Consider the following 16,673-nt stretch of genomic DNA (forward strand, 5'->3'; position numbering starts at 1 on the left):
AAACGACGTGCTTGGAATTTGGAAGTGAATTGAGAGTTTGAGACCCCACCATCCATATATGCATGCTAATGCTACACTCACCTAGAGAAAAAACATGACATGCTCCCGCCCCTGCGTTCCTCTCTGTTGACTCCTCTTTCATCCCTCACCAATCCCCACTGCATTGACCTAATCCTGGATTGGGATCTCTTACCCTTCCCCCCCTGCCTTGTTAGATTTCTTCTCTCGGTCTAGTCGGTCTGTAAAAAGTACTACGAAGTATGGGGATCTCGGAAGGAAAGGTGGTTGCTGTGATCATGGTCGGTGGGCCAACAAAGGGTATGGAAATTTTTTTTTCTTCTTTTTTCCCTCAAATTTAAGCGTGGCCTTCTTCCCAAAATGGGATTTTTCTCATGGGTTTTCTTGTTTTTTTGGCTATTGTTGCTTCTTTTGATGCAGGGACCCGGTTTCGTCCCCTGTCCTTGAATGTTCCAAAGCCCTTGTTTCCATTGGCGGGGCAGCCAATGGTGCATCACCCCATATCTGCGTGCCGAAGGGTATGTAATCTAGCTATAGCTAAATGAATGGCTAATTCCTTGAGTAATTTTGTCGGATTATATTTTCTTTCAAGAGAATTTGAATGTGAAGAAGATTTTCTTGATATCATTCAATGAATCAGGTTACATGCTTAATACAGGATGTGTACGCATTAGATCCACAATTCATGGCCTTAAGATTTAAATCCTACCATATACAGATGTCTATTAACAGCTATTAACACAATCATAGCTGGCTAATAGAATCAGTTAAGAGGTCATATTGTATTCTCTCCTTTAACATAGCTATTGACACAATTATAGTCAGCTAACAGAATCAATTAAAGGATCATATCAGATTCTTTCGTTTAACACTCCCCCTCAAGTTGGAATGTATATTGATTACATTCAACTTGCTGAGCAATGCCTCAAATTGTGTCGAACTCAATGGCTTGGTGAATAAGTCTGCTGGTTAATCACTGGTTCGGATGTATGCCATCTTAATTACCCATCTCTGCTTTACAAACCACATGACAATCAATCTCTATATGTTTCGGGCACTCATGAAAAACTGGGTTCGAAGCTATATGTATAGCTGCTTGGTTGTCACAGAACAGCTTACCTGGCTGAGCTTGACACATATTCAAATCTTTTAATATACTTTGTAACCAAGTTACGTCACACCATGTAGTAGTCATGGAATGATATTTTGCCTCCGCACTTGAACGCACCATTGTACTTTGTATCTTTGTCTTCCAAGAGGTTGGTGCATGTCCAAGTAGGATGCAATATCCAGTCAGAGATCTTCTTGTGTTGTTACAACGAGCCCAATCAGCATCACAAAATGTTTTCAGTTCTAGTGGTCCTTTGGAAGGTAAAAGAATCCCTTGTCTAGGTGTGTGTTTGATGTACCACAAGACCTTGTGTGCAGCTTCAAGATGAGGTTGTCTAGGCTTGTCCATGAACTGACTTAATATGTGAACAACATGCACAAGGTCTGGTCTCGTAATTGTGAGGTATATTAGTCACCCTATTAGTCTCTGATATTGGGATAGATCATGCAATAATTCACCACTCACTTGTGTTAATGACAAGTTTTGATCAACTGGGAAACGTGAGGGTTTAGCACTGAGAAAACCACTGCCTTCAGAAACTTCCAAGGCATAGTATTTTAGTTGCCCCATGTCCTTTAGTTTGAACTGGCTTGAAAGAAATTGCTTGGTATCAATGATGTCTTCCAAATTATTTCCTGCCAATATCACATCATCAACATAAACCAGTAATGTCGTGAATCTACTTGAATGATTTCAGACGAACAATGAATAATTCGATCAGGATTGGTGAAATCCAACTAATTTGAGGCCTGTTGATAGTTTAAGAAACCACTGCCGTGAGGCTTGCTTCAAACTGTAAATGGATTTGTGAAGTGAAACACCCAAACCTCCAAATACATGTGTAAACCGCGTGGATAATTTCCCCCACGCGGTACATCACATGACCTGTCAGTACAAGGATTTCACAAGGCACACAACAGCACAATTTCACCATAAATAAACTCAATTATAAGAGTCCGGATACAAGTCCACAGGCCACAACAAGCCTTCCAAATATACATTCAAAATACTATGTTAAAGTCCAAAAAGATACAACGTCATCATCATACCCTCGCAGGGGTTTAATACAACTAAAATACGTACTAAAAGAAAGAAAGCGGCTACTCCTCGCTACCCGCACCCGCGTCCCTAGCTCTGAAATAATACGCCACGAGGTGAGCTTACAGCCCCAAATGAGTAGGATCCATACAATTTAAAATAATGACATCACAGTGTATATCCAATGTATGCCTATATTTGCTAACGATAACGACATGCTTATTAAAATGACTTACCATAATTTACTAAGTCAATGCAAAGTTGATAAAGATTACCAATCACTATCTTGGAACATGCTAGTTCCTAAACATATTATGATAAGTTCACACAGATATAAAGTTTGAGACAATCTCTTATTCGTACACATCTCAATCATAGGTTTACATATTATGCATAGCAATAAAATAGCAGTTTAGTCACCTCATGTCTACCAAAGCAATAATCATACTCATCATCGCTCACCGAGCTATTCACCACACAGGGTAAATACTCTTAAGAAACAATCATCCATCATCTAATCATCCATCACATAATCATCCATCATCTCATACATCGAGGGGGGATATATACACATCTAGCGGTAATGTCACCTACACGTGTATGGCGACACTACATGTGACCGGTTGTCTGCAGGGCCATCGACTCGGGACCCCGGTCGTAAGCCCATATCTCACTCTCTCTAAATCATCACCGCCCTCGGCGGGAGAATCGGGAGCCCTCGGCTCATCAACAGACGCCCTAACCCTGCGTCGTCGGGTACCGCTAGAGTTATATCCCCGCCTCACAATCATGTTCTTCTATCATCATAATCTAGTCCTAACTATGCAGTATAACTACCCGAATGCCACACGGGCTTCCCGACCTCGTGTAGGCCGCTAATAGTATAGACATATATGATACACTCTGCCCTTAACCCTGGGCTGAGTGAGTAGGGGTACTGCCTAGTCAGAATTCGACTACTAATGATAGGTGGAAGTGGTGCAGTGTTTATGCGTGTATAAAGCATGTTATAGTCATCATGATCATTACACCCATAATCACAAAGAATCATACATCTATGCAACGGTATACCATACAGGACACATGTAAAGCATTATCATACACATTAACATTCTCATGATACTATGATGAACAAAGTTATAAATAACTACATATGCAAAAGATATAACAGGGAGTACCAACTGCATGCATTAATACTGACATTTCCTACTGTATCATGTTATTCTAGATTTGTATAACTCTACTCGCCTGGGGGGTCTCCACGGTATGGTAAAACTCGTCAGTTAGTCCGGGATCCCAAAATCTTCCTCACGCGGTGCCAATCCTATTAATTCACGCAAGTAAAGTCATTAGCGAACTAATAAAATTAATTATCTTATTAGCACATTTATGTTTGGTACGAGTCAAGGGTATCCTAGGAATCTTGTATCATCCCAAAATTAAGGATCAGGCTAATCAAATTAGGTGAAAATGGTAAACATGGTTATAGGGTCCAAATGGCCCCAAATGGGCTAGGCTAGAGGCAAAAAGGGGGTAGGCCCAAACCCAACCCACAAGCAATAAGGCCTTGGTGGGCTGGGGGCCCAGCCACAGCCCACCAAGGTTGGAATAGTGGGCTGCAGACTGCAGCCCACTCCACAATGGGCTAATGGGCTGCAGCCTGCAGCCCACCCGGATAGTCTTGGTGGGCTGCGGCCCGCAGCCCACCCAAACTGGGCTGGTGGGCTGCGGTCTGCAGCCCACCCAAGTCTTGGTGGGCTGCGGCCCGCAGCCCACCCCAACTAGGCTGGTGGGCTGCGGTCTGCAGCCCACCCCAAAGGATTAGTGGGCTGCAGTGGTCTGCAGCCCACTAAGGGAAAAATGGGTGGGGTTTAACCCCCCCCCCCCCCTCCACCTCATCTCCTTCCACCACCGATGGAAGGAAGGGAGGCGGAGGGAAGCGCCCACGAGGCTGCGGTGAGGGGGAAGAGATGAGGGAGATGGGGAAGGTGGCGTGCACGGAAAGGAAGGGAAGAGAAGAAGAGAAGAAAAGAGGGAGGGTGGCAGGGTGGCAGGCCGACGCACGTGCTCGGCACGTGCGTCGGTCAGGAAATTTTTTTTTTTTTTTTTAAAATTTGGGGTGTTACATGAAGCTTGCAGACTCGAATCTCCCCCTTCGTCCGAAATCAAGTGGAAGCTTCATATATACTTCCTCAGAAAGATTCATATATACTTCTTAGCCTTGTAGCCTTGCAAGGCTAAGAAGCACACATACCATCGTTAACTTGGCAACTAGTGCAAATGTTTCTCTATAATCAACCCCCTCAACTTGATTGTAACTCTTAGCCACCAATCTCGCTTTGTAACAATCAATCGACCCATCTGGATTTAGTTTGGGCTTATACACCCACTTGCAACCAATTGGTTGTTTATGAGATGGTAGAGGAACCAAACTCCAAGTGTGGTTTGCTTGAAGAGCTTCAATCTCTTTATGCATGGCTTCTCTCCATTGTGGGACTTGGATTTGGACAGCCTATAAGTAAGAAGTAGGTTCTTTCTAGATAGAAAGTTTAGTGGTGGAAACTTTATGATTATGAGAAAGGCAATCATAGGATAAGATTTGTGAAAATAAGTGAACTATACATGTGTCTGTTGAAGGTGATGGTGTAGGTCTTGAAGGGAGGGCTGCCTCAACATGAAAATCCTGCAAGAAGGCCGGTGTCTTAGTAGGATGTGTCGACCTGCGTGGTGGTGAGGATGATGTTACTACCATGGGAGGATATGTAGGTAAGGCAGGTGGTTCTACTGTTTGAGTTGGTGGCTGTGATGGTGGAAGCAATGGTGTAGGGGATTCACTAGTGGAAGAATTGGTGAGTTAGTAGCAGAAGATGAATCTAGTGGTGTGTGTTCAAGTAATGGGACTCTAGAGTTGGAAAGTGGTGGGACTAAGAGTTCAATATCAGATGAGTGTGACTGTGTTTGGGGTTGAAAGATAGGCATATCAATTGGAGAAGTCGAGTGAGAGTTGGACCTGAATGGGAAAGTGTCTTAAAAAATACATCTCTAGAAACAAAGACTTTTTTCTGTTAGGTTATAAACTCGTTAACCTTTTTGACTGTGAGGATAACCTATGAAGAGACATTTAGTCAGATGCGGGTCAAATTCTATGGGTTTGGAAGGATGAGTTGACATGAAACACAAGCAACCGAAGACTCGTAAGTGAGAGTAATTTGGTGGTTTATGAAAAAGCTTTTCAAATGGGGTTTTGCCTTGAAGAAGTGGTGTAGGAGTCCTATTAATGAGATATGCTAAAGTGAGTATGGCATCTCCTAAAAATGCTTAGGTAAGTTGTTTGAAAAAGAATCGCTCGAGCAACGTTGAGCAAGTGCCTGTGTTTGCGTTCAACGATAACATTTTGTTGTAGTGTGTTGATACAACTAGTTTGATAAGCTATTCCTTTCGATGAGTAAAAATTTTCTAGTTTAAACTCAAAACTATTGTCACTATGCACAACTTTCACTTTCTGATCAAATTGAGTTTCAACTAAATGAATGAAATTAACTAGGAGGGTTTCATGTTTCTGACTTATGCTTCATCAAGTTTTCTAGTGTGTAAAGGAAAAGACATCCTAGTTTGTTTAGCCAAAGGGCAAATAGGACACTGACTTGCATCGCAAGATTGATTTGAGAAAAAGGGAAATAACGAAGAAACTTTAGTGGAAGGATGACCGAGGCATTGATGCCAAAGTTTGGGTGTATGGCAGTGAATCGAGTTGCATGTTCCCTTCTATATTAGATTGAGGCAGTACAGCCCCTCCTGTTCAATTTCCGTCCCAATTATCTTCCCCGATCGTAGGTCCTGTACAAAATAGAAATGCCTGGAAAAGATGGTGATATAGAATGAATCAAGTGTCAGTTTGCTGATAGAAATTAAGTTCAAATAGAATAAAGGCACACATAGGACATTATGGAGAACAAAATCCTGAGTGAAAACTACTTTGCCAATATGATTGCTTGAAGCCATAGTACCATCTGGTAGTTTGACAAAATGATTATGAACAGGTTTCAAAGAAGTGAAAGGAGAATAAGCATAAACTATGTGATCACTTGCACCGCTGTTCAATACCCAAACATTGTCTTTGCCATTTTGAATGATAGAAAAAGTTTTACCTGAGAGACCACCATAGTTTGGGACATTACCAATATGATTGACCTTGGCTACCATATTTTTACTTAGCAACTTGACCAGCTCCTTGCATTCTTCCTGTGAGAATGGAAAATTGTTTCCATCGAATTTCCTGTCATACTAGGAAGCCACATGGTTCCCATTCGAGCTTCCGTGTTCTCCTTCCACAGCAACCTTTCTTCTTCTACAAAAATCATAGGTATGGCCCTTTCCACCACAAAAGGTGCACTTGAGATGAGCCCCGCAATTCTTGGTTCTATGATTAGTCATGTTGCACTTTTCACATCTCATTTCAGACTTTCCTACATCATAATCACGACCTCCCTTCTTAACAGCAAAAGCTGCCACCTCTGGTTAAGCAATTGTCCTTCCATTCAAAGCCTCTGCTTACTTTTCATGGCACAATGCCATTGCATATGCCTTATTCGCACTTGGCAATGGATCTATTGCCACTTTGCTGCTTCGGATTGCAACATAGTCGTCATTGAGTCCCATTAAGAACTTCATGGTCTTCTGGTTCTTCATGTACACCTTGATCTCTTTAGCTGCGTCACATCTACAAGGCGAAATCTCACAAAGTGCATCTCTCTCATCCCAGAGACTCTTGAGTTTGGTGAAGAAGGATGTGACTAAGCCAGTGCCTTGCTCACAACCATGGATCCCATTTTCTATGTTGAATAGTTGAACGACATTTGTATGGGAAAAGCGCTCTTGCAACTCAAGCCACATATCCGTTGCATCTTTGCAGTGAATCACGTTGCTAGAGATGTCCTTCGACATTGATCCTAGCAGCTATGTCTTGACCAAAGTGTTGCAGCGATCCCACTGTTGTTGTTCTTCAAGACTGATAATTGGCCTATGAATGTCTACAAACCCTTTCTTGTTTTTGATTGTCAACGCTATGCTCATGGATTGAGTTCATGTTGTATAATTGTCTTCTATCAACGGTTGTGAAACGAGTACGGCACCAGATTTATATGAATGATGGAGAAATAAAGGATGGTTGGGATTCTCCCATTGTTCTGGGACTCTCGAAGAAGACGGAGGTCTGCCATGTTTAGCAAGATTTCGCTCTTCGTCACTTGCCATGGGGTATTATGTTTGTGTAGGATTCTTGGTCTCCAAGAGCTTTTGCTCTGATACCATCAAGAGAATTTGAATGTGAAGAAGATTTTCTTGATATCATTCAATGAGTCAGGTTACATGCTTCATACAGGATGTGTACGCATTAGATCCACAATTCACGGCCTAAGATTTAAATCCTACCATATACAGATGTATATTAACACAATCATAGTTGGCTAACAGAATCAGTTAAGAGATCATATTGTATTCTTTCCTTTAACATAGCTATTGACACAATTATAGTCAGCTAAGAGAATCAGTTAAGGGATCATATCAGATTCTTTACTTTAACATTTTTTTTCCTTTCTTAGTATTAGAATGCTTATTTGTTGACTGGAATGTTGTAGATCCCCAATTTGGCACAGATATATCTTGTTGGATTCTATGAGGAGAAAGAATTTTCACTTTATATGTCTTCCATCTCCAATGAGCTCAAAGTCCCTGTTCGGTACATTCTTTTGATGTGTTTATTTTTGGCTTGGCAAGATGAGATAACTCTCTTCTTTGATATATTTGTTTTCGTGCTTGATTGTTGCATTAGGTACTTGAGGGAAGACAAGCCGCATGGCTCAGCAGGAGGACTTTACAGATTTAGAGATCACATAATGGAAGATAATCCGGTTCGACATCTTGCTTTCCTCGCTGTAGTCGCTCCTCTATAAAAACAAATGGGTTTTGGAAAATGATTTTATAAAACGAAAGTAGTGTGATGACAAAAGTTAGGACATCATTTGATAAACTACTACATGTTGAGTTGTAACTTGCACTATCAAGGAATTATCTGGACTTCTCAGATGAACTTTACTTTTGGTTGTGCAGTCTCATATAGTATTGCTGAATTGTGATGTTTGTTGTAGCTTCCCCCTTCCGGATATGCTTGGTGAGTATTTTAGTGCAGATTTCTAAATCAAATTCAGCTGTTTATTTGCACCTGTGGGATCTGTCTCATTGTATCTTACCTCCATAAATTTTTATGTGAAATAATTTCCTCATCCAGACATTATTTATGGGATAAGACTGAACACTTATGGTGAAAGGCCAATAGCATGATCTGACCTTTTCAACTTCAAGGGAGAATTATGTCAATCTCATCTGCAAAATGGCAAGGAGATGATATACATACTGATGAACAAGAATTAATGCATAAACCTAGCTTTAGTGACCTGTGGCAAACCATGCTGAAAGTGATTTTGATATCCGAAAGAAAATTAGGCTATGTTATATTTTAACATTAGTTATGTTGCAGGACCCTCTATTAGGTATCTTCTTGGTGAGTACTGATATTAATTACTCTTCTATGCTTCATGGTTGCAGAGGCCCATAAAAGATATGCTGGAATGGGTACGATATTAGTGATAAAGGTGAAACGCGCTGCTGCAGAATATTTTGATCAGTTCTTATACATGATCTTCTTAGTTACATCCACTTGTGCTGCATGGATGACATATTCAGTCTGTATGATTTGCTCAGGTATCAGCTGAGTTAGCAAGCCAGTTCGGTGAGTTGGTGGCTGATCCTGTCACACATGAACTACTACACTATACGGAGAAACCAGAAACTTTTGTCAGTATGCAGCTTGATGATCACGCTGCTTCCTTTTAATTTATATTCCGATCTTAATTTTGAATTTGGCTTCTTTCCGATAAATTAACGCGGTCTTGGTTTCCTTGTATGTAGGTAAGTGATCGCATAAACTGTGGTGTTTATATGTTTACACCAGATATCTTTAGTGCTATCGAGGATGTGGTGAAGCAACGAAAAGAGAGAGGTAGATAAAAACCATGTATCAATTTTAGCTTATTCAATAATAATTCTATCAATTTTGATTTGTCTCCTAGTGTTGTTAGTCATCAAGTACCTTTTCTGGAAAAGTATTATTGGAGCTCCATTTCGCTATCCCATCTTTTTTATACTCCAGAGGATTGTTTAAGTGTCTCTTTGACAGTTCATCTTAATCACCACACTTTTTTCATGGGCTGCTATCATGAATTCCTCCCTTACAGATAACATCTGAACCAAATTCGCTTTAGATGTCATTGATGGTGTCAGTGCTTAATGCTTGATATTTCTGACTCTGTTTTTGACAATGTTCACATTGAATAGGATAATTTCCTATGTTGTCTATTCTTCAGCCTCTTTGTCTATCAACATCATATATATTCATAAGAAACAAATCTAATTCCTTTTCAATGGTGATATTTCAGCTAATTTGCAGCGTGTGACCAGCTTCGAAGCTCTCCAATCAGCAACAAAGTATGTTTATTTTTGTCTGTAACTTATAAGTTTTTCTAGATGCACAACAGGATTGCATATTGAATTTTTAACTTGGGTCTAATCCCCACTTTCTGCTAAAGAAAAATGAATGAACATCACAAACTGACAAGTCAGAATGGCAAATGTCCTACAATTACAGTAAAAATAAAAAATTCCAAGATTGACATCAATTTGATAATCATGAGAGGGAAACATAGAACATATCAACATAGCATGACTTCTGGCTATCACGCATGAACTAATATTTGACAGCGTGCTTTTTGTCTGCTGATGTTTGTTTGATGTTGATTATAATGCTGTGAATTGAAATGTGTTGCTTCCCCTATTGATCTTATTATGGCTCTTTTAACTGAAAATGCACTTAAAGATGAGATGTTGCTGAATAATAAGATCTGTCTAATTTGTCTTATCATTCTCTATGAATTAAATCTTTTGCATAAATCAGTTCAAAGTAATCTGGGGAACTTACTATATGCACTACCTTATAACTCTACTAGTGGGTCCTTTTCTGAAAATGTCTCTGCTGATATTAATTTTTGACAGGCCTCTTCTTGTAGACTATGTCAGGTTGGATCAGGATATTTTATCTCCTCTTGCAGGAAAGAAAAAACTTTATACATATGAGACGGTTGATTTCTGGGAACAGATCAAGACTCCAGGGTAAAAATTTTCCTTGGTATTGGTCCGTTCTTTTTTTCTAACTGTCGGATTATTAATACCCAGTGCCGCATCCATCCTCAGGATGTCTTTGAAATGCTCCGCCCTGTATCTTACACAATTTCGCATGACCTCTCCTCATCTTTTAGCAGCAGGAGGTGGCACAAAAAATGCCACCATTATAGGTGATGTCTACATTCATCCATCAGCAAAAGTGCATCCAAGTGCGAAGGTACTTCTCTTTTTTTTCTTTCTGAAAAGTACTTTCTAAATCTGCAAGTTTGTAAAACCATTTAGTTTGTCATTGAGTCAGTTGGTTCCAATTCACCTACCTCTGAATGCATACTAGCTTTTGGTACAATTCACTTATTTCTTTTTCCCCTTTTTCGTTAAAGGTACCATGATTTAGCATTTGATATTTTCCAAGGGCTGCTTTTTTAATATCTAATTTAGAGGCTTCATCGAACAGATTGGCCCCAATGTCTCTATATCAGCAAATGCTCGTATTGGTGCTGGCGCAAGGCTCATCAGCTGTATCATTCTAGATGATGTTGAAATCAAGGTGTGTTCGTTTTAACATTCATAATGAGTAATGAACTCTTTTCTCAAGGCATGGTATTAATAATTCTTGTCGTGACAGGAAAATGCTGTTGTCGTACATTCTATCATCGGGTGGAAATCATCTATAGGGAAGTGGTCTCGTGTACAGGCAAGCTTATTTTTGTTCCCTTTTCTTCCATTTCATGTTGAGGATCAGAAGAGCATCATTCAAAAGTCTAAAGATCTATCTGGGTGCTAATGTTCGTCTATTTGCAAAACTATCGTTATTGAGTTAATTTAGTGGCTTCCTAGCTATTCTTTTGCTTAGTTCTGTTAGCTTTCAATCACAAGAAGCAAGATGTACGCGAGGTATTATGATGCGATAGTCTCGCAACATAAGCTGGTTGTTTATCTCTTCGACTGAGCTTCTCATTTCTCATCCAGATTGGCTCTCAATCTGTGCAACAAGAACATCATGGTTTCTCGAGTTAAAAAGTTTTATGTCATAAACCTATATGTTTTATCTCTGTTTCATTGGAGCACTCCCTTCAAGTTAGAGTAAGTTATAGACTGTCTAGTTAGCATATCCATATAAGTGCAGGTCGTTGATTCATTATATTGGTTCTGGTGTTGCCTTGAAATTTTAATTTCAATTTTTCAGGGGGAGGAAGACTACAATGCCAAACTTGGAATTACAATCCTTGGTAGGAGTTCACTTTTGTCATTATTCTACTTTTATTGTTGGGACAAACCCACGAATGCACCTTTGGAAGAGAATCTGATTCATGTCTCTGCAACAAATTGACATTCTCTGCTTACTCCAGGTGAATCTGTGGCAGTTGAAGATGAAGTTGTGGTGGTCAAAAGCATTGTCCTCCCAAATAAGACCCTCAATATCAGTGTGCAAGAGGAGATTATTTTATAATATTCTCATATAATAGTAAGGAAAAACTCCTCGATTCGAATATGAACTTGCTTTTGTTATTCATCTGTCATGCCATATCCCGGCTTGTGATATGTTTGAGATTTTTGAGACATTCTTGTTACTTCCACAGATTGATACCCAAAATGAAAGATGTATTTCTTTCTCCTACTGTTAGTTAAGTTCTGGTAAAGTTGCTGGAGATGTACTAATTGCATTGTTTGACATATAGTAAGCTTTTGTCGACCGGTAGATGTCACATTAGATGAACAAATAACTAGCATCACTATCCTGGAGCCATAGGTGCCACTTAAAGGTGGTGTCAACTTTTTCTTTCCTATATGCTTCAACTTTTTCTTTCTTTGATATATTCGGCGATTGTTCTTCTGCCAGAAAAGGCACAATACAGGAGTAATGAAGACCTAAGTTTAAAAAAAAAAGACTGATACTATTGTACAGTTCTAAGGTTTTCTTTGAGATAATGTTTCGTTCGCTAGGGTATTCTATGGATATTCTCTTTCGCCATATCTTTCTGTCATCTTTATTTGCTTGATCTATGCTTACAATTGAGGATGTTAGTGGTGCCTCATGCTTGTAGTGCTCATCAGATCACAGATATATAAGGGATAGGACAACTAGCACTTGGTGGAGATTCATTGTCTGCTCAGTGCTGCTCACAGTTGTTTTTGGCGAACAGAAAAAGTTCCTGCAAATCCTAATTTTCTTGAACCTTTTCTTTTGGAAGAGTTGAAAATTTCAGTTCAGGTGGTCCTCAGGACAAGTCTGTCAGTGTTGGTGAATAATTATACTGTGTATGGTAAGGCCAACTTACACTAAAATTAGTGAAACTATTCCGAGACCCTGACAACTACATGATGGTCAAATTGCAATGAGAATGGGGTCATGAATACAATTTATGCAGTCACCTAGTTGTCAAGTATGTCAGGTACAAATCATCAACAGATGAGAAGCTATCCAAAAGAAGAGATATTTTTCCTCTCTCTTCCTCCGAGAAAGATCCAAAAGCTATTAATAGGATGACAATTCTTGGATGCTAAAACCCTGCAATAGTCTGAAGCATGGCTTTATGTAAGAACCTCCCTTTGCTCTCTCTTTTCCACCACACTGGGTCATTAGATTGGATCTTGATTGTTTCTGCTCATGGGCATCTATCAAATTGACAAAAGAGCCTTGTGGTCACCAGGACACTTTGAGGAAAATATTCCAAGGTGGGGACAGGACTGTCAAGTTGATTGCTTTTGTGAAAACTAGAAGATAAATTTCATAGTTCCAAAATATTCTCAACAGCATCAAAAACTCCTAGAATCAGTACTAGGAAGCAGTTCACTCTGTCCTACTTCCTCTCTATGTCATTCATCCTACAATGATATCTGATTAGAGTGGAAGAGAGTTTCAGTCAAAAGCTAATTGGCATCTCCCATTGCATAATTAATGTCCCCCAACCCACTCTTGGTTGCAAAACAAAAGAATCATCATCATCATCATCATCATCATCATCACCCAAAGTCCTATAATCCTATTCCAACAACATAAGATTGGTTCCAGTTCAACTCAAATATGAGAAAGGTTCAAAGGAATAGACAGAGCACTATTTCTTATATTATTCTCTCCGTTTTTTCTCCTAAATGGTGCTTAAATAACCATCATCTGCTTGCTAATGATTACAACTCTGTGTGTAACTAGAAGTACCAGAAACTGTAAAAGTGTCAAGTCAAACAGCTATAGTGGTCTATTTAATAAAGGAACTTGTAGAGAAAAAAAGCTTGCCAGATAAGAGACACCACATCAGACAAGCAATTGCAGCACATTGCTAATAAAAAAATTCTCTTCTGTAACCTAACGCAATCTTTGGATACCATCAACAGGCATTATTAGATTGGTGGGGTGCAGCAGAGATTGGACCTGATGCAGAGGATTGCGTTTTAAACTCAGACAAGATTTTGTACCAGCATCATTCATGTCAATATCCCCAGCATACTTTTGGAGAAGATATGGATGAGAAACAATGCTATTCTCTATATCAGACTGACTCACCAATCCACTAGAAATATCAACATCAAAGCTGGCATCACCAGTCACCAGAAAGCAGCAACAAGTTTGCTGGGCTTTCCAGGGGAACTGAACTATTCATTGTCTTCTGCACAGTCCCGTCCATAAACTACATACAAAGTACAGGTGCTTCCAAAGCCAACTGCTCCTGACTCCTGAGGCATCTTCCACTGCAGTATGATCCTGCAAAGCCCCATGGCAATACCTGCAAGATATTCCACTGAAATAGCAACCCTTTAGGTGAAGATTAGTGCAAGACCCACCTCACTCTGAGCTTTATCAACATTATTGGTATGTTTCTGGGACCCTTAAATGGAGAAACCGGCAATAACAATTTGGAAATGGCATCTCCACTCAACTCAGTGGGCTGCATCAGGGCTTGTCAAGCAGTCAGAACAGTGGGATGACCTAATGTTAGGCTTCATTAATGTAATTAATATACTTTCCTATCATAGATAAAAGTAGCATCCTAGTTATCAAACAATATCATGATAGCACAAGCCTCATACAGAGGAATAAGGGGGGGGTAGGATATAAGGAAAGAAGAAAAAGGAAATTCTCTTTCAGATAAGGATTCATATTCTTGCAACTAGAAGTACCTTTGTTACACTAACAGTGGAACCAACTTAGATATTGAACACAAGCAAAACGTAATACGCCATTGTCATGAAAAGAGAAGAGAAGGCACAGATGTGATGAATGATGGAACTTGCTGTTACATTGTCAACCTTGTATTATTGATCATAGAATATAGCCATGAAAAGTGGGTGTGACTTATTGAGGAAAAAGATAAAAGGAATCTGAGAAATGGTATATGCAAGCAGTAAAACATGACAAAGGAATTGCTCACGGAATAACAACCACTACAATGTGGGCCATTACTAGGGGAAGGGGATAAGTATCCATGGCTCTTCCAACTCTTACTGATTAGTTGCTCCTTGCAATTATTCCCACATTTAACCTTCTTCTACTTCTTTTTAAGGCAAGACACCACACTAGCAGCAAGCCTGAATTCCTTTAGTCTACCTCTTCTGAGAGCCCAATTCTCTTGCACATCCTTTCCTTCGCCCAGTAACATAATCTGAGTGCTGTAAATGGAAACTGAGGAAGTGAGAGAGATAGAAGGAAGCAACCACAAGTCAAGGGACCATGCCAATGGCTATGAAGGTGGTGAAGTCCATGAAAATGGTTCAGGACCATGGTTGAACCTGAGTCTTGGTAGGCAAACTGCAGAGAGCACATCAAATCACCAGGCCAAACCAGCTCCACACAAAACATTCTCCTGCAACTTCTGTATGAGAAAATTCTTCAGCTCGCAGGCTCTCGGGGGGCATCAGAATGCCCACAAGAGGGAGAGGGGTGCAGCAAAGAGGCCTCATCAGTCACAGACAATGATGATGAGTCCTCTTAATGCTAGTCTCCTCCAATCTCTAAGAGTTCATCCTCATTCAGGTGTTCACAAGGCAAACACAGAGAGAGGTGCAGTTATGGTGGCAAGATTCAACAGCATCACCCCTAACATGAAATTGGCATCAACACCGTTCACGATGGAACGAGCAGAATATTCAACATGGCCGGGAAGCTTTCAGATAAATCCTCAGAAGTGGGAGAAACAAGCAGAACAACAAGAACTCGATTTGAATCTTCGGCTTTAGTTGATCTTCCAGCCATGATAAGCTATTTCCTCATGCAGGCAGGTGCATTCTCTGTTTATCTCAGATTCATTCATCAGCCCATTTTGGATTCAAGTGCAACAAATGGAAGCTGATTTCTGCTTGCAGGAAATTAATATTTAGTGAAATACGAATTGGAAGTCTGTAGGTTGTTGTTACTTGCTAATCCAGACCAATTTCGCACTGTCATATTTCATAAATGCCTTCAAACAAACATAATATATAAACATGAATTCATTCTAGAAAGACTTCACAACTAAAAATATTTCTTTTCTCTTTAACTTAGAGAACCACTGTAAGCTTACCTGAATTATGGTTGGTGGAATACCAAATTATCTTCAGAAAAATGTCATCTTCATTGCATTTGACATTGTTCTGAAGATAATATAGTACTTCGGCAACCATAATGGAGCACCAGTGGTGCAGCAAGTGGTTTCAGTCATGAAGCTTTTGCTGAAAGAAGCACAAGCATATCTATACACACACTTCATTCAAAAGCACCCAAGGACAAAATTGTATGTGTTCAGGGATATTAAGTAGGTCGAGAGGCAAATGACATCTTTTTACATAGCTTCACTAATGCCTCCACAATGCTTCTTCCCTATCCACTGCTTGACATTCCAATACCTTTCTATACTTGTATCTTTGATTCAGATGAACAGAAAATTGATTTAAATCGCAAAGCCAATATTTTACCATTTTTTAACTGAGCTGTAGCAATTACTGCCAAAATCTTGTAATGCAACAATAGTGAACCTTAAACAGTCATATGTTACTTTCATAATACTGTAACTATAATCTAAACTATGGACCTGTTCTTCTACTCTTTTTCTTATGGAATATATTTTCTCTTATTACTTGGTAAAGAATAGAACTATAATCCCTCTTTTCCTATTAAATGACTAAAATGATAGGTGAAATTTGAGCTTCCATGCCTACTTCATATTACCAGAAAGTAATGCCGCCTATTTCATATAGAAACAATCAAGAGAGATACCCTACCCACATATCTCTATGCTCTTACTCCTGAAGCAATCAGCAAGCAGCAATATCTTTTATATCTATTTCTGCATAATTACAA

At 39.7% G+C, this 16,673-nt stretch overlaps 2 protein-coding genes across 2 annotated transcripts; both read left to right on the forward strand.

Moving 5' to 3' along the window:
* The first annotated feature begins 83 nt into the window (after positions 1-83).
* Positions 84-12,018, forward strand: LOC140786759 (uncharacterized). The gene is made up of 15 exons (XM_073135433.1): positions 84-318; positions 439-536; positions 7,804-7,904; positions 7,998-8,076; positions 8,276-8,336; positions 8,771-8,817; positions 8,927-9,019; positions 9,134-9,224; positions 9,661-9,709; positions 10,274-10,390; positions 10,472-10,619; positions 10,857-10,949; positions 11,028-11,096; positions 11,589-11,631; positions 11,752-12,018. Exons 1-15 carry the CDS (start codon positions 261-263, stop codon positions 11,850-11,852), a joined length of 1,248 nt encoding a protein of 415 aa, XP_072991534.1. The 5' UTR covers positions 84-260; the 3' UTR covers positions 11,853-12,018.
* A 2,995-nt stretch (positions 12,019-15,013) lies between these two features.
* LOC140798083 (zinc finger protein 3-like) lies at positions 15,014-15,574 on the forward strand. Its single transcript, XM_073151815.1, has one exon. The coding sequence runs from the start codon at positions 15,014-15,016 to the stop codon at positions 15,572-15,574; it is 561 nt and encodes a 186-aa protein (XP_073007916.1).
* The last annotated feature ends 1,099 nt before the right edge of the window (positions 15,575-16,673 follow it).

This window comes from Typha latifolia, chromosome 1, assembly GCF_019914945.1.
Source record: "Typha latifolia isolate L0001 chromosome 1, TyphaL0001v2, whole genome shotgun sequence".
NCBI classification, from domain to species: Eukaryota; Viridiplantae; Streptophyta; class Magnoliopsida; order Poales; family Typhaceae; genus Typha; species Typha latifolia.